This window comes from Bos mutus, chromosome 10, assembly GCF_027580195.1.
Source record: "Bos mutus isolate GX-2022 chromosome 10, NWIPB_WYAK_1.1, whole genome shotgun sequence".
Lineage (NCBI taxonomy): Eukaryota > Metazoa > Chordata > Mammalia > Artiodactyla > Bovidae > Bos > Bos mutus.
In genome coordinates, this window is record NC_091626.1 from 29,195,474 (window position 1) to 29,214,690 (window position 19,217).

Consider the following 19,217-nt stretch of genomic DNA (forward strand, 5'->3'; position numbering starts at 1 on the left):
TTAACACATGACACTTAATGGGAAACAGACCTGATGAAACCAGGTCTGCCTTGCTCACTACATTATAAATTATCCAAGCGCAGAGGGTGAATCTTTTATTCACCAACACATGCCCAGAACCCAGTATAAAGACTATGCTTAAATTGACAAACACCTGCTGAGTGAATGACTGCATGAGCAAGCCCATATTTGAGCTCAGCCCAAATAAGAGGCTGAGCGCATACTTGAGGGGTCGCATTGCTGCCCGGGGACCACTCCTGAAAGCATGTCACTCCGGTCACCTGCTCCCCGAAAGTGCTTTCAGCTCAGGGCAGGCAGGTACCTGGTCCAACTATCTTCTGAGAACTGAAAGCTAACAGCCGGAATGTGAATTGAGGAAATCAGGAAAGTCACATAGTGCGATGATTATGAAGACGACGGCCAGGTGCCAACTGATACCTAACCTCTGCGCATCAGGGTCATGCCGGCGGCCACGGTTACAGCAGCATCACCGCCCCCAGCAACTCGTGACTTCCGAGTCGGAGCGTCTTCCGAGTCGGAGCGTCTTCCGAGTCGGAGCGTCTTCCGCGCCGAACTACAACCCCCGGCATGCACTGCAGCTCTCCCAACCCTTGCCGGAAGGCGGGGCCCAGGAAAGAGGCGGCCACGTCGCCCGGCCCGCGGGTGCCCAGGTTTTCCTTCCGCCATCGGGCTTCCCCCCAGCCTCGGACTGAGTATTTCCGGGGTTCCGAGACTGCCGCTCGCGCCAAAGCGCTGCCACCCCTTCAGGAGTCTCCCGGGCGACGGAGCCAGACTAACTTTCTGTCAGGCTTTGGCGCCCGGCGCGCCGTCAGTGACGGCATGCAGGGGGTGGGCATTCCGGCCCGGGAGGACCCCGCCGCGGCCCCGGAAGCGTCTCGTCTTGGGCGACTGTGGCGGCGGTCGCCGTGATGCCTGCGGGGCTAGGCGGCTGACGGCGGAATAGGTGCGGGCCCTGGGCCCGGAATCTCGGCGCCCGCTGCTCGAGAGCGGCCTGCGCCATGGCCACCTCCGCCGCCTCCTCGGAGCATTTCGAGAAACTGCACGAGATCTTCCGCGGCCTCCATGAAGACCTACGAGGGGTGCCGGAGCGGCTCCTGGGGATGGCAGGGACAGGTGAGGTGGGGGCGGGATGAGCCAACGAGAACAGCGCTCCGCTAGCACCGGGAGGAAGAGCCCCCACCTCCTTCCCAGACCCACTCTCTCGTCTCCTCGCTTGGCATCCTCAGACACGCCCCCTAGGGCTGGCTGAGTCCCGGCGTCCAGAATCTCCGTGCTGCCACTTAGGTACCCAGGAATCCACCGCGGAGTGTCATCTCTCTCTTGAATCCCCTGTAACCTTCAGAGTTCGCTCGTTTCATTTTCACTGTGGCAAGATGGGCATGAGAGACCTTAGACCTGTGACCCTTAAATCTGTAAACTGAGTATAATTGGTTTTCTTTGTGGCTCTCAATATTTTGTTTTTCCCGCTTGAAAGTATTCTCCAGAGACCCATAGTTTTCACCAGATTGGCAAAGGACCTGTAGCACAAAAAGGGTTAAGAACCCAAAGCCATCATAACTTTTGAGGCTGGTGTAAATAACCAGCCTTGGGGGCGGGTAGGGGTTGAGGGAGGGATTGGTCTTTAAAATAAGGATGGTGGCCTTCAGGTGCGATCCTTTTATGACCTCTGCTTAGACCTTCCTGCCTCTTGATTTCATAATGCAGTGTGCTGCAAGCTTGACTTGGGGGAGCTAAGAGTTTTCTGGTTGAATCTGTATAGGAAGGTCTATCATAGTCGTAGATCTTGATGGCAAGGCCGATGAGACTTCCATTGCTTTTACTGAAGCATGGAAGCTTGAGTGTTTGCTCTGAGAGTTACCCAAGGTCACATGAATTGAATGACTCTGGTGAGAATGAAACTCATACTTTTGTTTAACATATACTTATTAAGAGAGGCTGCTGTGCACTAGGTACTGTCTAGATGCTGGTAATATTGCAAATTGCTGTGAAAAGACTTACAGATCTCTGTTCTTACGGGTCGATGATGATATATAAATATTAGGAAGGGGTGTTAAGGGCCATACAGGAAAATAAAGCAGGGCAAGGAATGGGGAAGCCCTAATTGTAGATTGGGTGGCTGTGAAAGGCCTCTTTGAGGAGGTCGCGTTTGAGCAGAGACTTGAAGTAAGGGAGTGAACCATGCAAAAATCTGGGAGAAATAAGTTTCAGGAGGACAGAATAGTACTCTAACAGTCCTTAAGCAGAAGTGAGTTTGGTATGCTGTAGGAAGAGCTAGAGGGCCAGTGTGTTCAGGGTGGAATGAGCAAAGGAAATACTAGTAGTAGATAAGGTTTTAAAGGGCCAGATTGTGTGGGGCCACGTGAACCATGGAGAGGGATTTGCATCTTTATCTAAATACAGTGACTTGAAGTTAAAGGCTACAGAACAGGAGAGTGATTAGATCTGATTTACATGGTTGAAAAATAGATCATTTTTTTCAGCCTGGTGTTGATTTAAATTTTGCAAGATTTGTTTCTGTAAGGGTGTGCTTGTGGTTTAGTTGCTAAGTGGTGTCTGACTCTTTCCAACTGCATGGACTGTAGTCCACCAGACTCCTCTGTCCATGGCATTTCCCAGATTGGAGTGGGTTGCCATTTCCTTCTCCAGGGGATCTTCCCAACCCAGGGATTGAAACCCCTGCATTGTAGGCAACTTCTTTAACCAACTGAGCCATCAGGGAAGGGTAAATAATGCCAAAGGATATTCTGTTTCCAAAAATAGAAAACTTAGTTGTATTCACTTTTGTCATCTACCTGAACTTCTAATTGCTGCAAAGAGGACATCAAAAAGGTGTGAATTTCTACCCAAGTACAAAATATTCTCAACACAAGTTGCTGGTAACACGTAGTTGTTCAGTGGGTAAGTATGTATAGTATTTGCATATCCCCAGGTTATAAGAATTTCAACAGCCTTCAGTCTCTTTATTCACTGCTTTGTTTACGTTCCTCAGTAAATATTTGTTGAATAAGTTGGATTTAATTAAGCAAACATACTGGGGTGTCATCTCTGAATCCTTTTTTTCTTCTGAGACGACTTCATAGGCTTTCCAAAGCTTTCCTATCATGAATTATTAAACACTGAATAATATATTAATACATAACACATCCCTTGCATTTAGCTTATGCTCTGTAATTGAATTCAGTATTTTCAATGAACATCTGTCAAGAATTATGTATCACTCAGTATCCTGGGTCTGGGGAGTTCTATGGTTCTTGCCTTAAATGGGAGCAGATTTCCAAAGTGTGTGATAAGTCCTAAGATAGTTTTGAGACCGTGACAGAAAGGCTAACATGGCCGTAGGGGAGTTCTCCTTCCTTCTCAGAAAGGAGAACTTCTGAGTGTTAAGGGTTGACTGGGAGTTTGCCTGAGAGGGGAAATGAGAAGAGACAACAAAGGAAGGGGAAAAAAAAAAGTCAAATATTCAGAACTATGACTGAAACTTAAGATGTGTATGGGAGATCAGTAGTAGATGAGATAAATAAGACACAGCCAGACCCTTCAGTTCAGTTCAGTTCAGTCACTCAGTCGTGTCCGACTCTTTGCAACCCCATGAATTGCAGCACGCCAGGCTTCCCTGTCCATCACCAACTTCCGGAGTTCACCCAAACTCAAGTCCATCGAGTCGGTGATGCCATCCAGCCATCTCATCCTCTGTCGTCCCCTTCTCCTCCTGCCCCAATCCCTCCCAGCATCAGAGTCTTTTCCAATGAGTCAACTCTTCGCATGAGGTGGCCAAAGTATTCGAGTTTCAGCTTTAGCATCAGTCCTTCCAAAGAACACCCAGGACTGATCTCCTTTAGGATGGACTGGTTGGATCTCCTTGCAGTCCAAGGGACTCTCAAGAGTCTTCTCCAACAGCACAGTTCAAAAGCATCAGTTCTTCGGCACTCAGCTTTCTAAACAGTCCAACTGTCACATCCATACATGACCACTGGAAAAACCATAGCCTTGACTAGACGGACTTTTGTTGGCAAAGTAATGTCTCTGCTTTTTAATATGCTGTCTAGGTTGGTCATAATTTTCCTTCCAAGGAGTAAGCATCTTTTAATTTCATGGCTGCAGTCACCATCTGCAGTGATTTTGGAGCCCCAAAAAATAAAGTCTGAAACTGTTTCCACTAAGGGACCTAAATATCACATTAAGACATCTAAACTTGATACGGAGAATCAATAAAGGATTTTAAATTCTTTTAAAGGCCAGCCCATGTTGATACCAAAGGCAGAAAACATCACAAGAAAAGAAAATTACAGGCCACTATCCTGATGAACACAGATGCAAAAATCCTGAACAAAATACAGATTCTAAAATAAAATCGGACCATATGATTGTATTTTAGGAGAACGCTGGTGACTGAGTAGAGGTTGAAAGAGAGGCACAAAAATATGCTGGGGACCATACATTGGTGGATTTTTTTTCTGAGCTGTCTTTTCCATTCCATTGAGCTTTGAATCTGTTTTAATGCCAGTTACCATACTGTTTTCATTACTATAGCTTTATAATATACAGTTAACCCTTGAATACCAGCCTTCTGTGTAGCTGAAAATCCTAGTGTAGCTTATTGTCCCTCCTATCCAAGGTTCCTCAGTATCTGCAGATTCAGCCAACCACAGGTTATATGGTACTATAGAATTTACTGTTGAAAAAAATGTTTGTATAGGGGACCTGCCCAATTAATACTCTTGTTCAACGATGAGCTGTAGTTTGAAATCAGAAAGCATGATGCCTCCAGCTTTGTTCTTCTTTTTCAAGATTGCTTTGACTAATTGCGGTCTCTTGTTGTTCCATACAAATTTTTGGATTGTTTGTTCTGTTTTTATGGAAAATGCCCTTTGTTTTGCTAATATTTTGTTGAGGATTTTTGCATCAAGGATATTGGCCTGTAATCTTCTTTTCTTGTGATGTTCTCTGGTTTTGGTATCGATGTAGTGCTGGCCTCATAAAAGACTTTGGAAGCGTCCCCTCCTCTTCTGTTGTAAGCTCTATATTTTGTCTGTTTTGTTACTTGTATATTCTAAGCACCTAGATGGAGAAGAATATGGCAACCCACACCAGTACTCTTGCCTAGAAAATACCATGGACAGAGAAGCCTGGTGTAGGCTACAGTCCATAGGGTCGAAGCGAGTCAGACATGACTGAAGCGACTTAGCACTCAAGCACCTAGAACAATGCCTAGTACATACTTGGTGCTCTATAAATATTTGTTGAATGGTTGTATAAATACTGTGAATTGTTGGGAAGAAAATAGTAACTATCAATATATAATTAAATGTTGAAACTGAAGGTGATTTTATTTACCACGTTTTCCATATTGTCATCACTTTTAAAATCAATGTATACACCTATTTTTAAAAAGGATAGGATTAACAGACACAGTGTGTCCTACTTTAGGAGGTTTGTATGGAAGTGACAGTCCATTAGCATTTGTGATACTTATTAATTCATTATTACTTTAAACAGCCACAACAATAATTTGTAGTCTTAGTTTTGCAGCATCTGAAGAGGTCTCTCCACATGTCTCAGGCTGCTGTAAATTCTTATCCAGTTAATACAGTAAATACCTGTAGTCATGATTTCTCGTTTTAGTTTCGTAGCACCTGAAGGCATCTCTCCACATGTTGTAATGAACATTGTAAAATTATTCGTTTTTGCTTTAATTCACTTAAGTTTCAGTTGCTATACACGAAACTCCACTATTTTGGAAACCAGAAAAAATGATAACTATGGAGGACGATATGTAGCAGGTTGGTAAACACAATTACTCACTGACTGCAGAATATTAATTTTTCCAACACTTCATATTCTTTAAATTTAGTTTTCGCTTAGTTCTTGTTACCTAGGAATTTACTTTAAAAAACACTGGTAGTCACTATTTATTGAACCCTTAATGAGCTTAGCATTTGCTGCATGTTTGTTATGTGTGTTGTATTTTTCAGACAACTATACAGGTTAGTGGTGTTATATTTCTTATTTATAATTGAGGAACCAAGCTTAGAGGGATCTGATGCTTTAATTTCCTTTATGGTGTGAGATCAGGTTAACCATGAGGTCTGCAGAGGATGTAGGTCCTAGAAGTGCCACAAGGGGGCACCAAAAGCACTAATCACAAATTTTAAAGATCTGGTGAAACTGAAGTTATTTCCACAGTTCTAATGGACCAAGACGGAGAAGGCAATGGCAACCCACTCCAGTACTCTTGCCTGGAAAATCCCATGGACGGAGGAGCCTGGTAGGCTGCAGTAAGTGGGGTCGCCAAGAGTCGGACACGACTGAGCGACTTCACTTTGCCTGTTCACTTTCATGCATTGGAGGAGGAAATGGCAACCTACTCCAGTGTTCTTGCCTGGAGAATCCCAGGGACGGCAGGGCCTGGTGGGCTGCTGTCTCTGGGGTCGCAGAGTCTTACACGACTGAAGTGACTTAGCAGCAGCAACAGTGGACCAAGATGAGTCATTCTGGGGCTATGAAAATTCAAACCGCCGACAAGTGGCTCAGCTGGTAAAGAATCCACCTGCAGTGGGGAAGACCTGGGTTCATCTCTGGATTGAGAAGATCCCCTGGAGAAGGGAAAGGCTACCCACTGCAGTATTCTGGCCTGGAGAATTCCATGGCCTGTATAGTCCATGGGGTCACAAAGAGTCGGACATGACTGAGCTACCTTCTTTTCTTTTTCTACAAGATGGAGAGGCTGCCACCTTGGTTGAGATGAGGTGGGCTTCCTCTAGCGCTTTCAGAGCTTGGTGTTTCATTTTATTCCATGTCTGAGACATTGTGCTGCCATGCACCTAGTTCGCCAAACATTCGGCTTCAGAGTGAGTCACTCACATGTGAATGGTTTGGAAAGACATGAGGGATCAGGAATAGTGTTATTTAGAGTAGCTCATTCTTTCTGAGTTTCCGGTGTCCATTCTACCTGGTATCAGTCCTGCTGTTTTGTAGTTGTTTGTAGTGTTAATTCTAGCTCCCTAAAAAATGAAGAGATTTGAAAAGATTATACCTGTGTACCTTGGGAGCATGAAAGTACCCCTCAGTGCCATAGTGTACATGGTGTACAGTGCCACAGATAGGAGACTTGCATTCTGTAACTAGTGTTCTAGTTACATCTGCTCTTTTTTTTGTTTGTTTGTTTGTTTTTAATTGCCCCCCCCACCCGCCCGGGCTGTCTCCCTTCAGCCACCGTAACCGCGGCCCAGCCCTCCGCCCTACATCTGCTCTTTTCTATGGCCTTGGGGAAGACAGTTTCTTCAGGCTCTGGTTTCCTCAACTATAAAATGAGGTTAGACTAGATGACTTCTGAGGGCCATCTTAGCTCTTAACATTCATTAATTTCACAATTTTGAGCAAAGCATAAAGGAACAGGTATTGATACCTCTCAGTTGGGTAGGGGTTCCATCTCTTGAATCTTTAAAAGTATACAGGCTGTAGAGCACTCATAGGAGAATATATGTCTTATGAAATCAGAGAGTAGAGTATTCCAAAAAGACTGAGAATAACAGAATCACGCAGGGAAGTTAGTGAAAGGATCAAGACTGTGGACTGCCTTGCCGCCCCCGTACCCCAATTCTTATTATACAGCTGCATTCTTTGAATTATTCTAGAATTTGTCTCTTAGGAAAGTAGATATTCATATCCTTTAACAAAGATTAAACGAGGAGAACGTAGGACTAACAGAGATGTAGAAAAATCTAGGACCAGAATGCACTTATAGAATACTGTCATCTTGGATCAGAAGTGAGTGAGTGTGCTTGAGTGTGGAGATGTGCCTCTTTAGAGGAGTGGTGACACGCAACACTTTTGTGAATGCTCATTATAAAATAATATGATAGCTCTCCATGGAAGTAGCCATTCTTGATTGCAGATATTTCACTGCTGATGGGTGGAAACACAGCCCACTCAAGGATAATAAGGCTGCTTTGGCACTTCCCTGCTGGCTCAGACAGGGAGATCTGCCTGCAGTGTGAGAGACCCAGGTTCAATCCTGGGTCAGGGACGATCCCCTGGAGAAGGGAATGGCTACCCACTCCAGTGTTCTTGCCTGGAGAATTCCATGAGCAGGAGAGCCTGATGGGCTACAGTCTGTGGGGTTGCAAAGAACAGCTAACACTTTGACTCGTGGTGGTAATTTCATGGTGGTTATCTCATGGTTGGTCAAGAGGTAGGCCTTTTGCTTTGCCTGAACTTTATGCTTTTGGGGGGAGGGGGGTGGTGCGTTGTGAGCAGTGTGTGGTTGAAAGGTTGTTGTTGAATCACGCAAATACACCAGGATTCTTGGCCCCCGGAGGAGAAGAATTCAATCCGGGGCCAGAGACGAGGCTTGATCACTCAGAGCTTTTGTGTAATAAAGTTTTATTGAAGTATAAAGGAGATAGAGAAAGCTTCTGACATAGGCATCAGAAGGGGGCAGAAAGAGTACCCCCCTGCTAGTCTTTAGCTGGATGTTTGTTATATAGTCACTAGCAGTCTGTTAATGAAAGAAAGGAATGTCTTAAAATTCAGAATGGCACCAGGCCCCTCACCCATAAGATGTATTTTGGGATAATCTTGGCACCAAATGGTTTATCCTGGGCCATAAAATGATTAACTTGAATCTTGAAGAAGGGCAGACCACCATACAAATAGTTTCATTTACATAGATTAGGGGAACAATATCCATACTGGTTTGTCAAGTAGGTTCTGGGCCAAGAGGTGGAACCGACTTGGAGACAGAGTTTGGGGTAAAGGCATGGTACATTAGCATAGCTTAAGACAAACATTTCCATAAGAAAAAGGCATTGGTTATCTCTAGGCTCGAGAATAGCTAACTTCAGGCGAAACCGGGTGTCATTACGGCAACACAGTATTTTAAGAGAAACCTCCCTTTAAATTTGTATAGAGAAGGAAAAAATATTGCTAGTTTGTTTCCTCCTGCAGCTTAAGAGAGATAAAAATGTCTGACATTTGCAGGCTATTTCCTCTATTTGGAGACCCCTGGCCTTCCTGCCTGTTACCCTCTCATGGTGAAAACTAGTTCACCTGGAATACGTATTAAGGGAATGCACATGACAATGAATGCAGCTTAGTAAAGGGTGGATTGTCACTTGACTCTTGCAGGCAATAACAGTGTCTAAGAAGCACCCTACCAGGTTTAGAGCTCTAGAACCTATGGGATGTATAAAAGAAAAAGTAAATTTCTCTACGCAGAGGGAGATTGAGCTCAAGTTGAGACTATAGAATATATATAGCCAAGTGATTTACATTAAAAAGTAGTGGACAGCCAACATGCTAGATGCTATGTGATTAACACAATATAAATCTATATAAAGCATGACAGTGGTGTTACTTCCAACATGGGATTGGGTTTGAAAGTCAAGGTGTGAGATGAAAATCAGGGTAAACAAAGTTATCCAAGAAAATCTTAGGATAGCATGTTAAGTACCCGTGTGCCATCCCTTCATAAGCCTTACTCTGCTGTTTTCTTGGCATTGGTAAAGATTGCTCTTACTTCAGTTGATGGCAGTGTCGGCTTGTATTTGGAAATGACACTGAGTGAAAAACACACAGACTGTCCTCATACATGCTACAGTGTGGAGGAACCTTGAAGGTTTTATGCTACGTGAGATAAGTCAAACACAAAAGACAAATACTGTATGATTCCTCTTATATGGGGTGCTTGAAGTAGTCACATTCATAGACACAGAAAGCAGAATCGTGGTTACCAGAGTCTGAGGGGAGGGCATATAGGGAGTTAGTGTTTACTGGGTGGAGAGTTTCAGTTTGGGATGATGCAGAGGTTCTATAGATGGATAGCGGTGATGGTTGCCCAACATTGTGAATGTACTTCATGCCACTTAACTGTACACTTAAAATGGCCAAAATGGTCAGTTTTATGTTATATGTATTTTACCACAATTAAAAAAAAAGTATCCCAGATTGTGAATGTAATCCCAAAAGATGAATTCAAAAAATATTATAAGAAGTGACAGTTTTGTGGTAATAAGTAGATTATGTGTAGATTTCCAGGGAGAACGTTCATTTTGCTGTATACATTTGAAAAAAAACAAACTCCTCATAAATAGGCTAATTTTTGCTTCTTAGGTGTGATTTGCCTCCTCATTTCCTGGCTGAGGAAGGAGGTTAGGTCCCAAAAAGATGAAGAGAATTATCCAGGCTTACATGTTGAGTTAGGCCCAAAGCTAAGACCAAAACCTAAGCCCATTTACTCCCCAGCACTTCCCCCCATCCAAAGTTTACCAGGTACTCCCTTCATCATTGTGGTGTGTCTAAGCACCATTTTTACTGTAATTATTTCCTTTATCGGAGAAGGCAATGGCACCCCACTCCAGTACTCTTGCCTGGAAAATCCCATGGATGGAGGAGCCTGGTAGGCTGCAGCAAGTGGGGTCGCTAAGAGTCGGACACGACTGAGCGACTTCATTTTCACTTTTCGCTTTCATGCATTGTAGAAGGAAATGGCAACCCACTCCAGTGTTCTTGCCTGGAGAATCCCAGGGACGGGGGAGCCTGGTGGGCTGCTGTCTATGGAGTCGCACAGAGTTGGACACGACTGAAGCGACTTAGCAGCAGCAGTAGCAGTATTTCCTTTATATCAGTATTTCATGTAAAATGCATTTATTTAACATATAAAGTTCCTTTAAAAGGACATTTTATATCACTGCCTTAGATGGAAAATCTGTGGAACCTAGCTATATGATCAGAAAAACTACAATGAAGACAAAAGAATGCTGATTTAGTTAGATGTCCTTGCTTTGGGGCTAAAGCCTGTTCTATTTTTTTAAAGAGGACATTAGTAGTTTTTAGGTATTAAAGACTTACTAGAACTAAAATGACAGGATGCAAAGGATTGAACAAGGAATGACATTTTCCCCTGTGTGAGTCAATGGTATTTTACATCATTTCCTATACCGCTGCCAGTGGGTATGGCTAAGAAACTTGTGCTGTATGCCTTGCAGGCTCTCCAGAGAGCAAAGTAGGTGGGCTTTGAATATATTTGGCAGAAAAGCAGTGGATAAGGGTTAATGTAGAAATGTGATTTACCATGGGGATGAAGATTTCAGAGAACTGGTATTGTTAAACATTCTTATTGATCAAACCGTGCCTGGTCCCTTTGTTAGGGTCCGTGAAAAAGATTGACAATAATTTAGACCTGTTTTCTTTCTTAGTAGGAATGCTCTTGGTCTTTGGGGCCAGATCATTGTTACGCAGGACTGTCCCTAGCATAGGTACTCTTGTTCCCTGGGCACTTAAATGCCAGTGGTAATACCATCCACCACCTCCCCACCCCACCCCCACTACTACCCCCTCCCCCACCCCCCGTTAATTGTGGTAACTAGTTACCTTACTTTTCTAAGTGTCTTTTAGGAGTGATTAAGTACTGTAGGGTACCCCCAGGAAGGGAATGGGGAGTATATTCTAAGCAGAGGATATGTCCTCTACAAATAAATGTTTGGAAGCAGGATTGAGTATTTAAAACTCATCTATCTTTTCCAGAAGAGAAGAAGAAGTTGATTAGAGATTTCGATGAAAAGCAACAGGAAGCAAATGAAACGGTGAGAACAGGAACAAGTTCTTATTTCCTCTTCCTGTTTGTTGGTCTTTGCCAGAAGTAATGCTTATGACATTATGATCACAGATTTAACTGTTCCCGTCTGTTGACCTTAGTTTTGATTAGTTCTTACTAAATGAGGCCAGTTGATGGGGATGGGTATTGAGTAAAACTTGAACACTCCCCCGAAGTGAGTCCTTGATAAAACATTGCTGATACAATAAGGACATTCTCCTTTTACAAGGGTGGACTTTTGAAAGCACATTTTAAAAGCTGGCCATTAAGATAACTTATTCTCCTTGTTAAACTTACTGTCACAGAAAATGGACCTCAGAGGTGGTTCCTACTCACATTGCCTTGTTTTAAAAAATAGAAGGTTTTGGTACCTTGGGCAAGGCATGCATGGTCAGGATGAGTTCTCAGTCAGGACCCAAAGCTTATCAGAAGTTGGTTCAGGTTGCTAAGCAGTTTAAGAACTGCTTCTCATTTAACCTGTGACTTTTCTTTAAAAAAAAAAAAAGGCAAGTTTTGCTCTTACCTTTTAGAAGTAAGGGTCCTCTGTCTTCATTACATTGTGCTCTAGCTTTAGCAAACCCTTTTAGGAGGCTGGAGCTAAAATCTCGGTCTCTGGTAGCACTCCAAAGAAATAGTTGCCTCTAGTATCTGCTACCCCAGAGTAGACTGAAGAATTCTTTTTAAGCCACAGAACTTTATTGTTTGTTGAAGAATAACTCCTTTATTCCAATGAAGTTTTTAGAAGTTAAGCCCATCTGCATCCTTTTTTCTGCTCTGCATGTATTTGAAGAAGGATCAACCTATCAGACTGTGGAAACTATCACCTTCAAAATGGGAGTACCAGAAACTTTTCTAATACCTTTGCATTACTGGGCATAAATCTGTGATATCTGTTACAGAGCTAGGCCTCTTTTTCAGTTAACATCTTGGTAGCATTTTCTAAAGTTAACTAGTCCTACTCTAGCCATCCAAAGCAGAAGAAAATGACTCATGGCCTCTTACAAATGAGTCTGTGTGTTACAATTTACTTGTCCCAGAAAAATGGAAAGGATTTGGACCCCTGGTTTTTCTGACATGGACACAAACAGTTGATTTTCAGGAGGAGGAAGGGAAGAACCTTGATGCCATACCCCTAATTATTTTTAGTACAGTAGGTCCTTAAGTGCTTCGTGATAGCACTTGGACCATAACAGGCTAAGAACTTGGTATACTGAAAAGAGTATGAAGATCTGGAATCCTGACTTATGTAATCTTGAACAGGTTTCTTCGAGTCTCATATATGAAGTAAAAGTATTTCCTACCTTTTTGATCTGTTGTGAGGATTAAATGAGAAAATATATGTCAAAATGTTTAATAAGCTATAAGGTACTTGTTAGTTTTCTCACTTATTCATCACATACTTTTTGAAGGCCTGTTCTGTGCCTGCTGGGCACTATGCCAAGCACTCAGTAATGAAGTGAAGGTGTCACATGTGGTCCCTGCCCTCCTGGGCCACATTTTGAGTATTTATTTAGGATTGCTTGTGGTTTGATTAGTCCAAACTAGACATATTACCCATATGAGAGAGAATAGAAGCAGGCCGTCTACTCACTACTTTCTGCCTTCCTAGCTGGCAGAGATGGAAGAGGAACTGCGTTATGCACCCCTATCTTTTCGTAACCCTATGATGTCTAAGCTGCGAACCTACCGGAAGGACCTTGCCAAACTCCATCGGGAAGTGAGAAGTACGCCTTTGACAGCCACTCCTGGGGCCCGAGGAGACATGAAATATGGCACATACGCTGTGGAGAACGAGCATATGGTGAGCATCAGCTGTCTTCCCTGTGGGTCTGTGGCACAGTGATTAACAGAATTGTGGAGTACAGTTGATGTTATCAGTTGCATACTTGACTGGTTTTTTCCATCTTATCTTCTTTCTTGCATCCAATTTCCCTTCTCCCCTTGGGTGCCTGCCTCTACTGAATTTAATGCAGACCATTCCAAACAATTTACCTGTTTAGATTTTTTTGTATCCTTTATGTATAAAACAGTGCTTGATGGGTAGTGGTGATATACAGGCGTTACCTATTCATGTTACACCTGGACTCTGTAGTCTGACTCACTAATCCAGTTTCTTTCTCACATATCCCCCCAGAGTTCAGTTAGGATTTTAACTTATCAGAGCATTGTTACAAAAGTAACCCACACTTTTCCTTACATTTGTATCAATGGTCCAATAGCCCAGATACAGTAGAGAAAGCAGGATGTTCCTCAAAAAAGGGGGGCTGACACCTTACTCATCATAATAGAAAGTGAGCCAGACTGCCTCTCTAGCCTACAGTGTTCTCATTTATAAAATTAGACTACTAAATTGAAAATGTGTATTCTCAAACTGTCTAAAGAAGCTAGATAGGTAAAGGAGAAAAGGTTCACAAAGATTAAATTTCATGTGTTACATTTGGGATTATGCTCCACAGCACAAAGTAGAAATGGCCTGTCTGGTAATGTGGGAGAGAAGTGGAAGGGGACCCACTAGTGTAGACTGTATGGATGTAGAAAGGGTGATGACACAGTGTTAAACAAATCCTGTTTCATGAAGCATCCTAAACGTAGTTTGAGATATTCACATGATACTGGCCTGACATTCCTGATGTGAAAACTAGAGTTTTTGAGAATGATATAAAATTTTCAAAGGAGAGTGGGAAAACACATGCAAGGAGCACTTGTTAAAAGTGAGATGAAAGGTGTACAGTGACTTTGGTCATCTGTGACCCAAAAAGCCCCAAAAAACAAAACGGGGGAAGATAATTCCAAGCAATAATTTTTCTTTAAAATTATTAGTTTCAGAAATTATAAAAACAATATAGGTATATAAACTACTTTCAGTAGAATTACTGTTCCAAATCTGGGGTTGATTCATGTGACCTTACTGTCTCTGCCTCCTCTTTCTTAAGCCCAATCATTTGAAAATCCTCATCTTTTATGTTTAAAAATGTTGTTTTCCTGCTGCCTTTAAGCCAGTGTAAACTGGAGTTCATTTCAGCCTCATTCAGTGGTTTCCTCACTTGTCTGTGCTATATATGAAGTGAAAAAGCCTTCTTGTTGCTTCTGATCTGGGAACACACCTTTCGGCTTCTTAATGGTGGTATCGAGTGCTAATGGTCACCTGCTCAGTAAATAGGCCTTGTGAGCTGACCCCTTTTCCAGAGTTGGTGCACATGTATGCTCGAAAGAGCTGAGAACTTAGAGCTGCCTCCATTTCTGTCAGTAGTTATTTCTGGCCTGACAAAGGCTGCTTCGGTCTTCATGCCTCCTGTGCTTAGGAATAGGTGGAATAATACTTTGGTGGAGTTTCAGAAATAGTGCGCTTTACTTGGCCCCGGATACTACCTCCCTTGAGAGCAAATCTCCAGTGTAACAACTTCAGGATTTGTTTTCTGTTTGGCCTGAGGCGAAATTCTTTGGATGCTTACCAAGGGTGTAGCTACTTTTTTCCAGAGAGTAGTAGTCTCACACTTTTAAGTGATTTTCTATGTGTGCTGAAAACGAATAGCTTATTCATGGTCACTCAGTACCAATCAGTGGGAACTTTCAGTGAATTACACTATTTCTAAGGCTGTAGAGTTTAGTTGGTTTGCGCTATCAAAATGATAGGATGTATGAATTTTTAGGTAGCTCCTGCATCCCAGATCTGGGCCATTGCCTCTCAGATGTTGCTAGTCCAGGAAGCACATGAGTCAGTTCAGATTCGTCAGGAGAACAAGGAAGATGCTCTGGTGTATTGAATCCTCTCCTTGCCTCACTTAAGTGCAACAAGCAGTGGACTGGGAGGTATTGTGATCCTAGATTGAATCCCAGGTTCTCTTGTAGTCTGATTCATTAGCATCTTTGATTGTCTTACAAGTATGAAAATTACTGCACACTATATCCCTTCTTATAAATTCATTTATAACGAAAGAAGTCTAACAATTCCCTTTCATACTCCTGTCAGAATCGGCTACAGTCTCAAAGGGCATTGCTTCTGCAAGGCACTGACAGCCTGAATCGGGCCACCCAGAGTATTGAGCGTTCTCATCGTATTGCTGCAGAGACTGACCAGATTGGCTCAGAAATCATAGAAGAGCTGGGGGAGCAACGTGACCAGTTGGAACGTACCAAGAGTAGAGTAAGTCTGGGTGGATAGAGGGGCAAGAATGGGGAAAGTAAGTGGGCCCATTACATCCTGATGCTTTGCTGCTGTCAGAAGCAACCGCAGTTCCAAATTCAGGGTATGATTTTTTAGGTTCTTATGCTTTTCTCTGTTCGTAATTTGCTTGACTAAAACATATCCCTTGTAAGTAATTTTACTTGTAAGATTTAGAGGTCACTGGGCAGGGGGACTGAGATTGCAGAAAACCCAGTTTCTTCATTTATTGAAGATTGTCAAATAGGATTGTAGCCATACCATCCTTTTATTAGGTCCTATATTAGGTCCTGTATTATGAACTAAATTTCTGTTTCTCACACATCTAGTAGAACACCTGCTATTCTTATGAAAGCAACATTTGCTTTAAAAGATTCTAAGCTTTCCTGTCATTTAGAGCCAAGGCTATTTTCCACGTGTCATAAAATAGTACTACTGACAATTTATAGAGGTTTAATCCTGGACTCTTCTTAACCTAAGGTAAGGGAGATCTTGGGCTTCCCTGATGGCTCAGTGGTAAAGAATCCGCCTGCAGTGTAGGAGACAGGGGTTCAATCCCTGGGTCGAGAAGATCCCCTGGAGTAGGAAATAGCAACCCACTCCAGTATTCTTGCCTAGGAAGTCCCATGGACAGAGGACGTGGCTGGCTACAGTCCATGGGATCACAGAGTCAAATATGACTGAGCAATTAACACTACTACTACTACAAACTAAGGGAGATGACTGTGAGAAAACAAAATACTTAGGCCAAATGATGACTGTACTGTGGCCTCTAATCTACTATCACTTATCACTCTAAGGGGCTCTGAAAAACAACTTATTTCTTCCTTTCTGTACCATCTGCAAAGGAATTGTAAAAACTGCCAGTGGAATGCTGTATTAAGAACATGAGGTAGATAAATGAAACACAGATACTATGGGCAAGACTTAGATACGAGAAAGTCATCTCAAATCCCCACACTGAGCCCTTATTTTCCCACCTTAATAGCCGTAATTCTCCACTCTTAAAATCAAGTCAGAATGATTTTGACAACTTAAAATCAAGTCAGGTATCATCCTCCTCAGTGAAAATTCACAGTAAAGTACTGAATTCAAGGTAAACTGCAGAGAAAGCAGCTTGTTTGCAGATTGCATGGTTTGTTTTTACTTTTGAACTTACTAGATGGATTAGTTGAATTTTAAAGCTGAGGAATGAGCTGAGAGATCAACTTACCAAGGCCACTGGTGAACAGGAACAGATGGCAGGTGGCATCTGTTGAAATATCCTCCAGCTATATAGGTTAGTAACAGGCAACCAAAAGGGGGGAAAAAAGGCTTTTAAAAAAAGATTAATTCCTTTCATAATTCAATATAAGTATCTCTTAAAGGGTAAAGAAAAAAGGGAAAAGAACCAGATCTCAAAAGTGGTAATCCACCAGGCTACAAAAACAAACATTAGCTCAGGAGGCTGTCCTGGAGTTTGGGCTGATGAAATTCACATCTTAAGTTGCTCAGAGTTACTTCAGTTACTGGCAAGGTACACTCGAAGACTTTGTGTTGTGTAGCCACAGTGAAGGATTAGCTCAGTCCCAGAGGTCTCCTCACAGCAGCCTTGGGATACAATCATTCCTAGGCCTATTGACAAGTATTAAAGTATCTTGTCCTTTCCAGTTTCTTCTACTTACAGAGGCCATCATTTAAATTGATTTGATTTCTGGGAGTTTTTCAACATAAAGCCTTTAACACCGTCAGTTTACTAATGTTCAGTTCTACAGTGTGTACTTCTGTGAGACGAGGGAAATAATTGCTATTTTCTCTTCTCAGCTGGTAAATACAAGTGAAAACTTGAGCAAAAGTCGGAAGATTCTCCGCTCAATGTCCAGAAAGTAAGTTTCAAAAATTAGTCACAATTAATTTCTCTTAATTCTAATCTTTCAGCTGAGAATGTCAAAGCTTTAAACCATGACTTGCAAAGGTACTGATAGAACAGAAGAAATAAAGAATATCACATAGTTAAGTATCCCAGAAAAAATCCATTGTTGGAAGTATACATGCTGCTCTGATTTGGAGCAGTGGAAAACTGGTCCACCGGAAGGACTTTTCATGCCAGTTTACTTTCCTTAGAGAAGACAGCACATGGGAACAGGGCTTGATATTCCTGGAAATAAATTTGTAAAAACTTAATTAGAAAACTTTTCACTGCTTTGGCTTTGTACTTGATTTTGGCTCTGCTTGCCCTTTATGGGAGTCAGCCATTATTTGGGAGTTCTGTCTTGTTAGCAAGGAGTTGATTTGAGAAAAAACCCTTTAGGTAAATGCTAACAGCAGCAGAACCATGGGCAGAAGGGAAGTATTGACACTGAGGCTGAATTTGGGGGGTAAGTCGGTGTAGGTAGTATGAGTGAAACCATAACCAAGTCATGGAACTAGCAAGAGAGTGAGATTTTCCAAAACAGTGGTAAGTTCCTTGTGGAGCAGGAGAAAATGTCTGATTTTGATTCTTTGTGTTAAAGAGTATAGGAGCTTCAGAAAAATTTCTACCTTTATAGAGAAAGGCAAGAAGTTGAGAAGACATTGAAAGGCACTCCCAGCTTCTAGTTACTTATCCTAAAGCAGGACCACCTCCTGTACTCAAGCTGGACTTGGACACTGGGGTCTCCCACCGCCCCTTCTCCTAATGTGTCCTCACAGCTGTAGTATGTGGTCAGGGCAGCTATAGATGGTTAGATAGTGAGCTTCTACTTTGAAATCTGATTCAACTGATTTAAAAAATGGTATACTTTTTCACATGTTTATTTAATATTTTTCTAATTAGCCCATCATAGAAAAACTACTTTTAAAGTGAAGTACTAATTACTATTTGAAGACATTTTAGAAAAAAACATTTGTATGTTTTGGTATCTTATTGCCCCGGTTTTCAATATTTCTGTGAGGTAGATAGTAGTAATTATTTACAAGGTTACTAAGTGGCTACATGATCGAACAAAAATTCAGTCTGCCTCACAGTATCCTGCCTTGGCCGCAGGTCAAACTCCTCAGTATTAAGAATGGAAAGAAATAAGGTTACCCAGACTTCTGACTACATCCCACTTTGCTTCTCTTTGTAGAGTGACAACCAACAAGCTGCTGCTTTCCATCGTCATCTTACTGGAGCTAGCCATTCTGGGAGGCCTGGTTTATTACAAATTCTTTCGCAGGCATTAAACCTCCTATAGGGAAGGGGTTGTGGACCAGAACTGTGACTCTGTGAATGAATGGCGTTAGAGGTGTGGAAAAAATCTTATTGCTGCTGTGAACTAGTGGTTCAAGAAGGCACTGTGTAGCCAGACTGTGGGTGGAGGGAGGAAGACAGAAGACCACTGAAATGTGAAGGAACAGCAATAAGACCAGTATGATATACCAAGGTAATAAATGTCATTTATTTGACTTAAGTTTACATAGCGCTCCAACATATTAATACCC

The 19,217-nt window shown here is 42.3% G+C and overlaps 1 protein-coding gene across 1 annotated transcript; it reads left to right on the forward strand.

Moving 5' to 3' along the window:
* The first annotated feature begins 710 nt into the window (after positions 1-710).
* VTI1B (vesicle transport through interaction with t-SNAREs 1B) lies at positions 711-19,191 on the forward strand. The gene is made up of 6 exons (XM_005905726.3): positions 711-1,134; positions 11,545-11,603; positions 13,224-13,415; positions 15,585-15,758; positions 17,580-17,641; positions 18,863-19,191. Exons 1-6 carry the CDS (start codon positions 1,020-1,022, stop codon positions 18,957-18,959), a joined length of 699 nt encoding a protein of 232 aa, XP_005905788.1. The 5' UTR covers positions 711-1,019; the 3' UTR covers positions 18,960-19,191.
* Positions 19,192-19,217: the final 26 nt, after the last annotated feature.

Bases quoted from the DNA above. Each gene is read 5' to 3' on its own strand.
- VTI1B (XM_005905726.3), top strand. From the start codon at position 1,020: ATGGCCACCTCCGCCGCCTCCTCGGAGCATTTCGAGAAACTGCACGAG. The intron at 1,135-11,544 runs GTGAGGTGGGGG...TATCTTTTCCAG, and splicing joins CCTGGGGATGGCAGGGACAG to AAGAGAAGAAGAAGTTGATT. The intron at 15,759-17,579 runs GTAAGTCTGGGT...TTCTCTTCTCAG, and splicing joins TGGAACGTACCAAGAGTAGA to CTGGTAAATACAAGTGAAAA.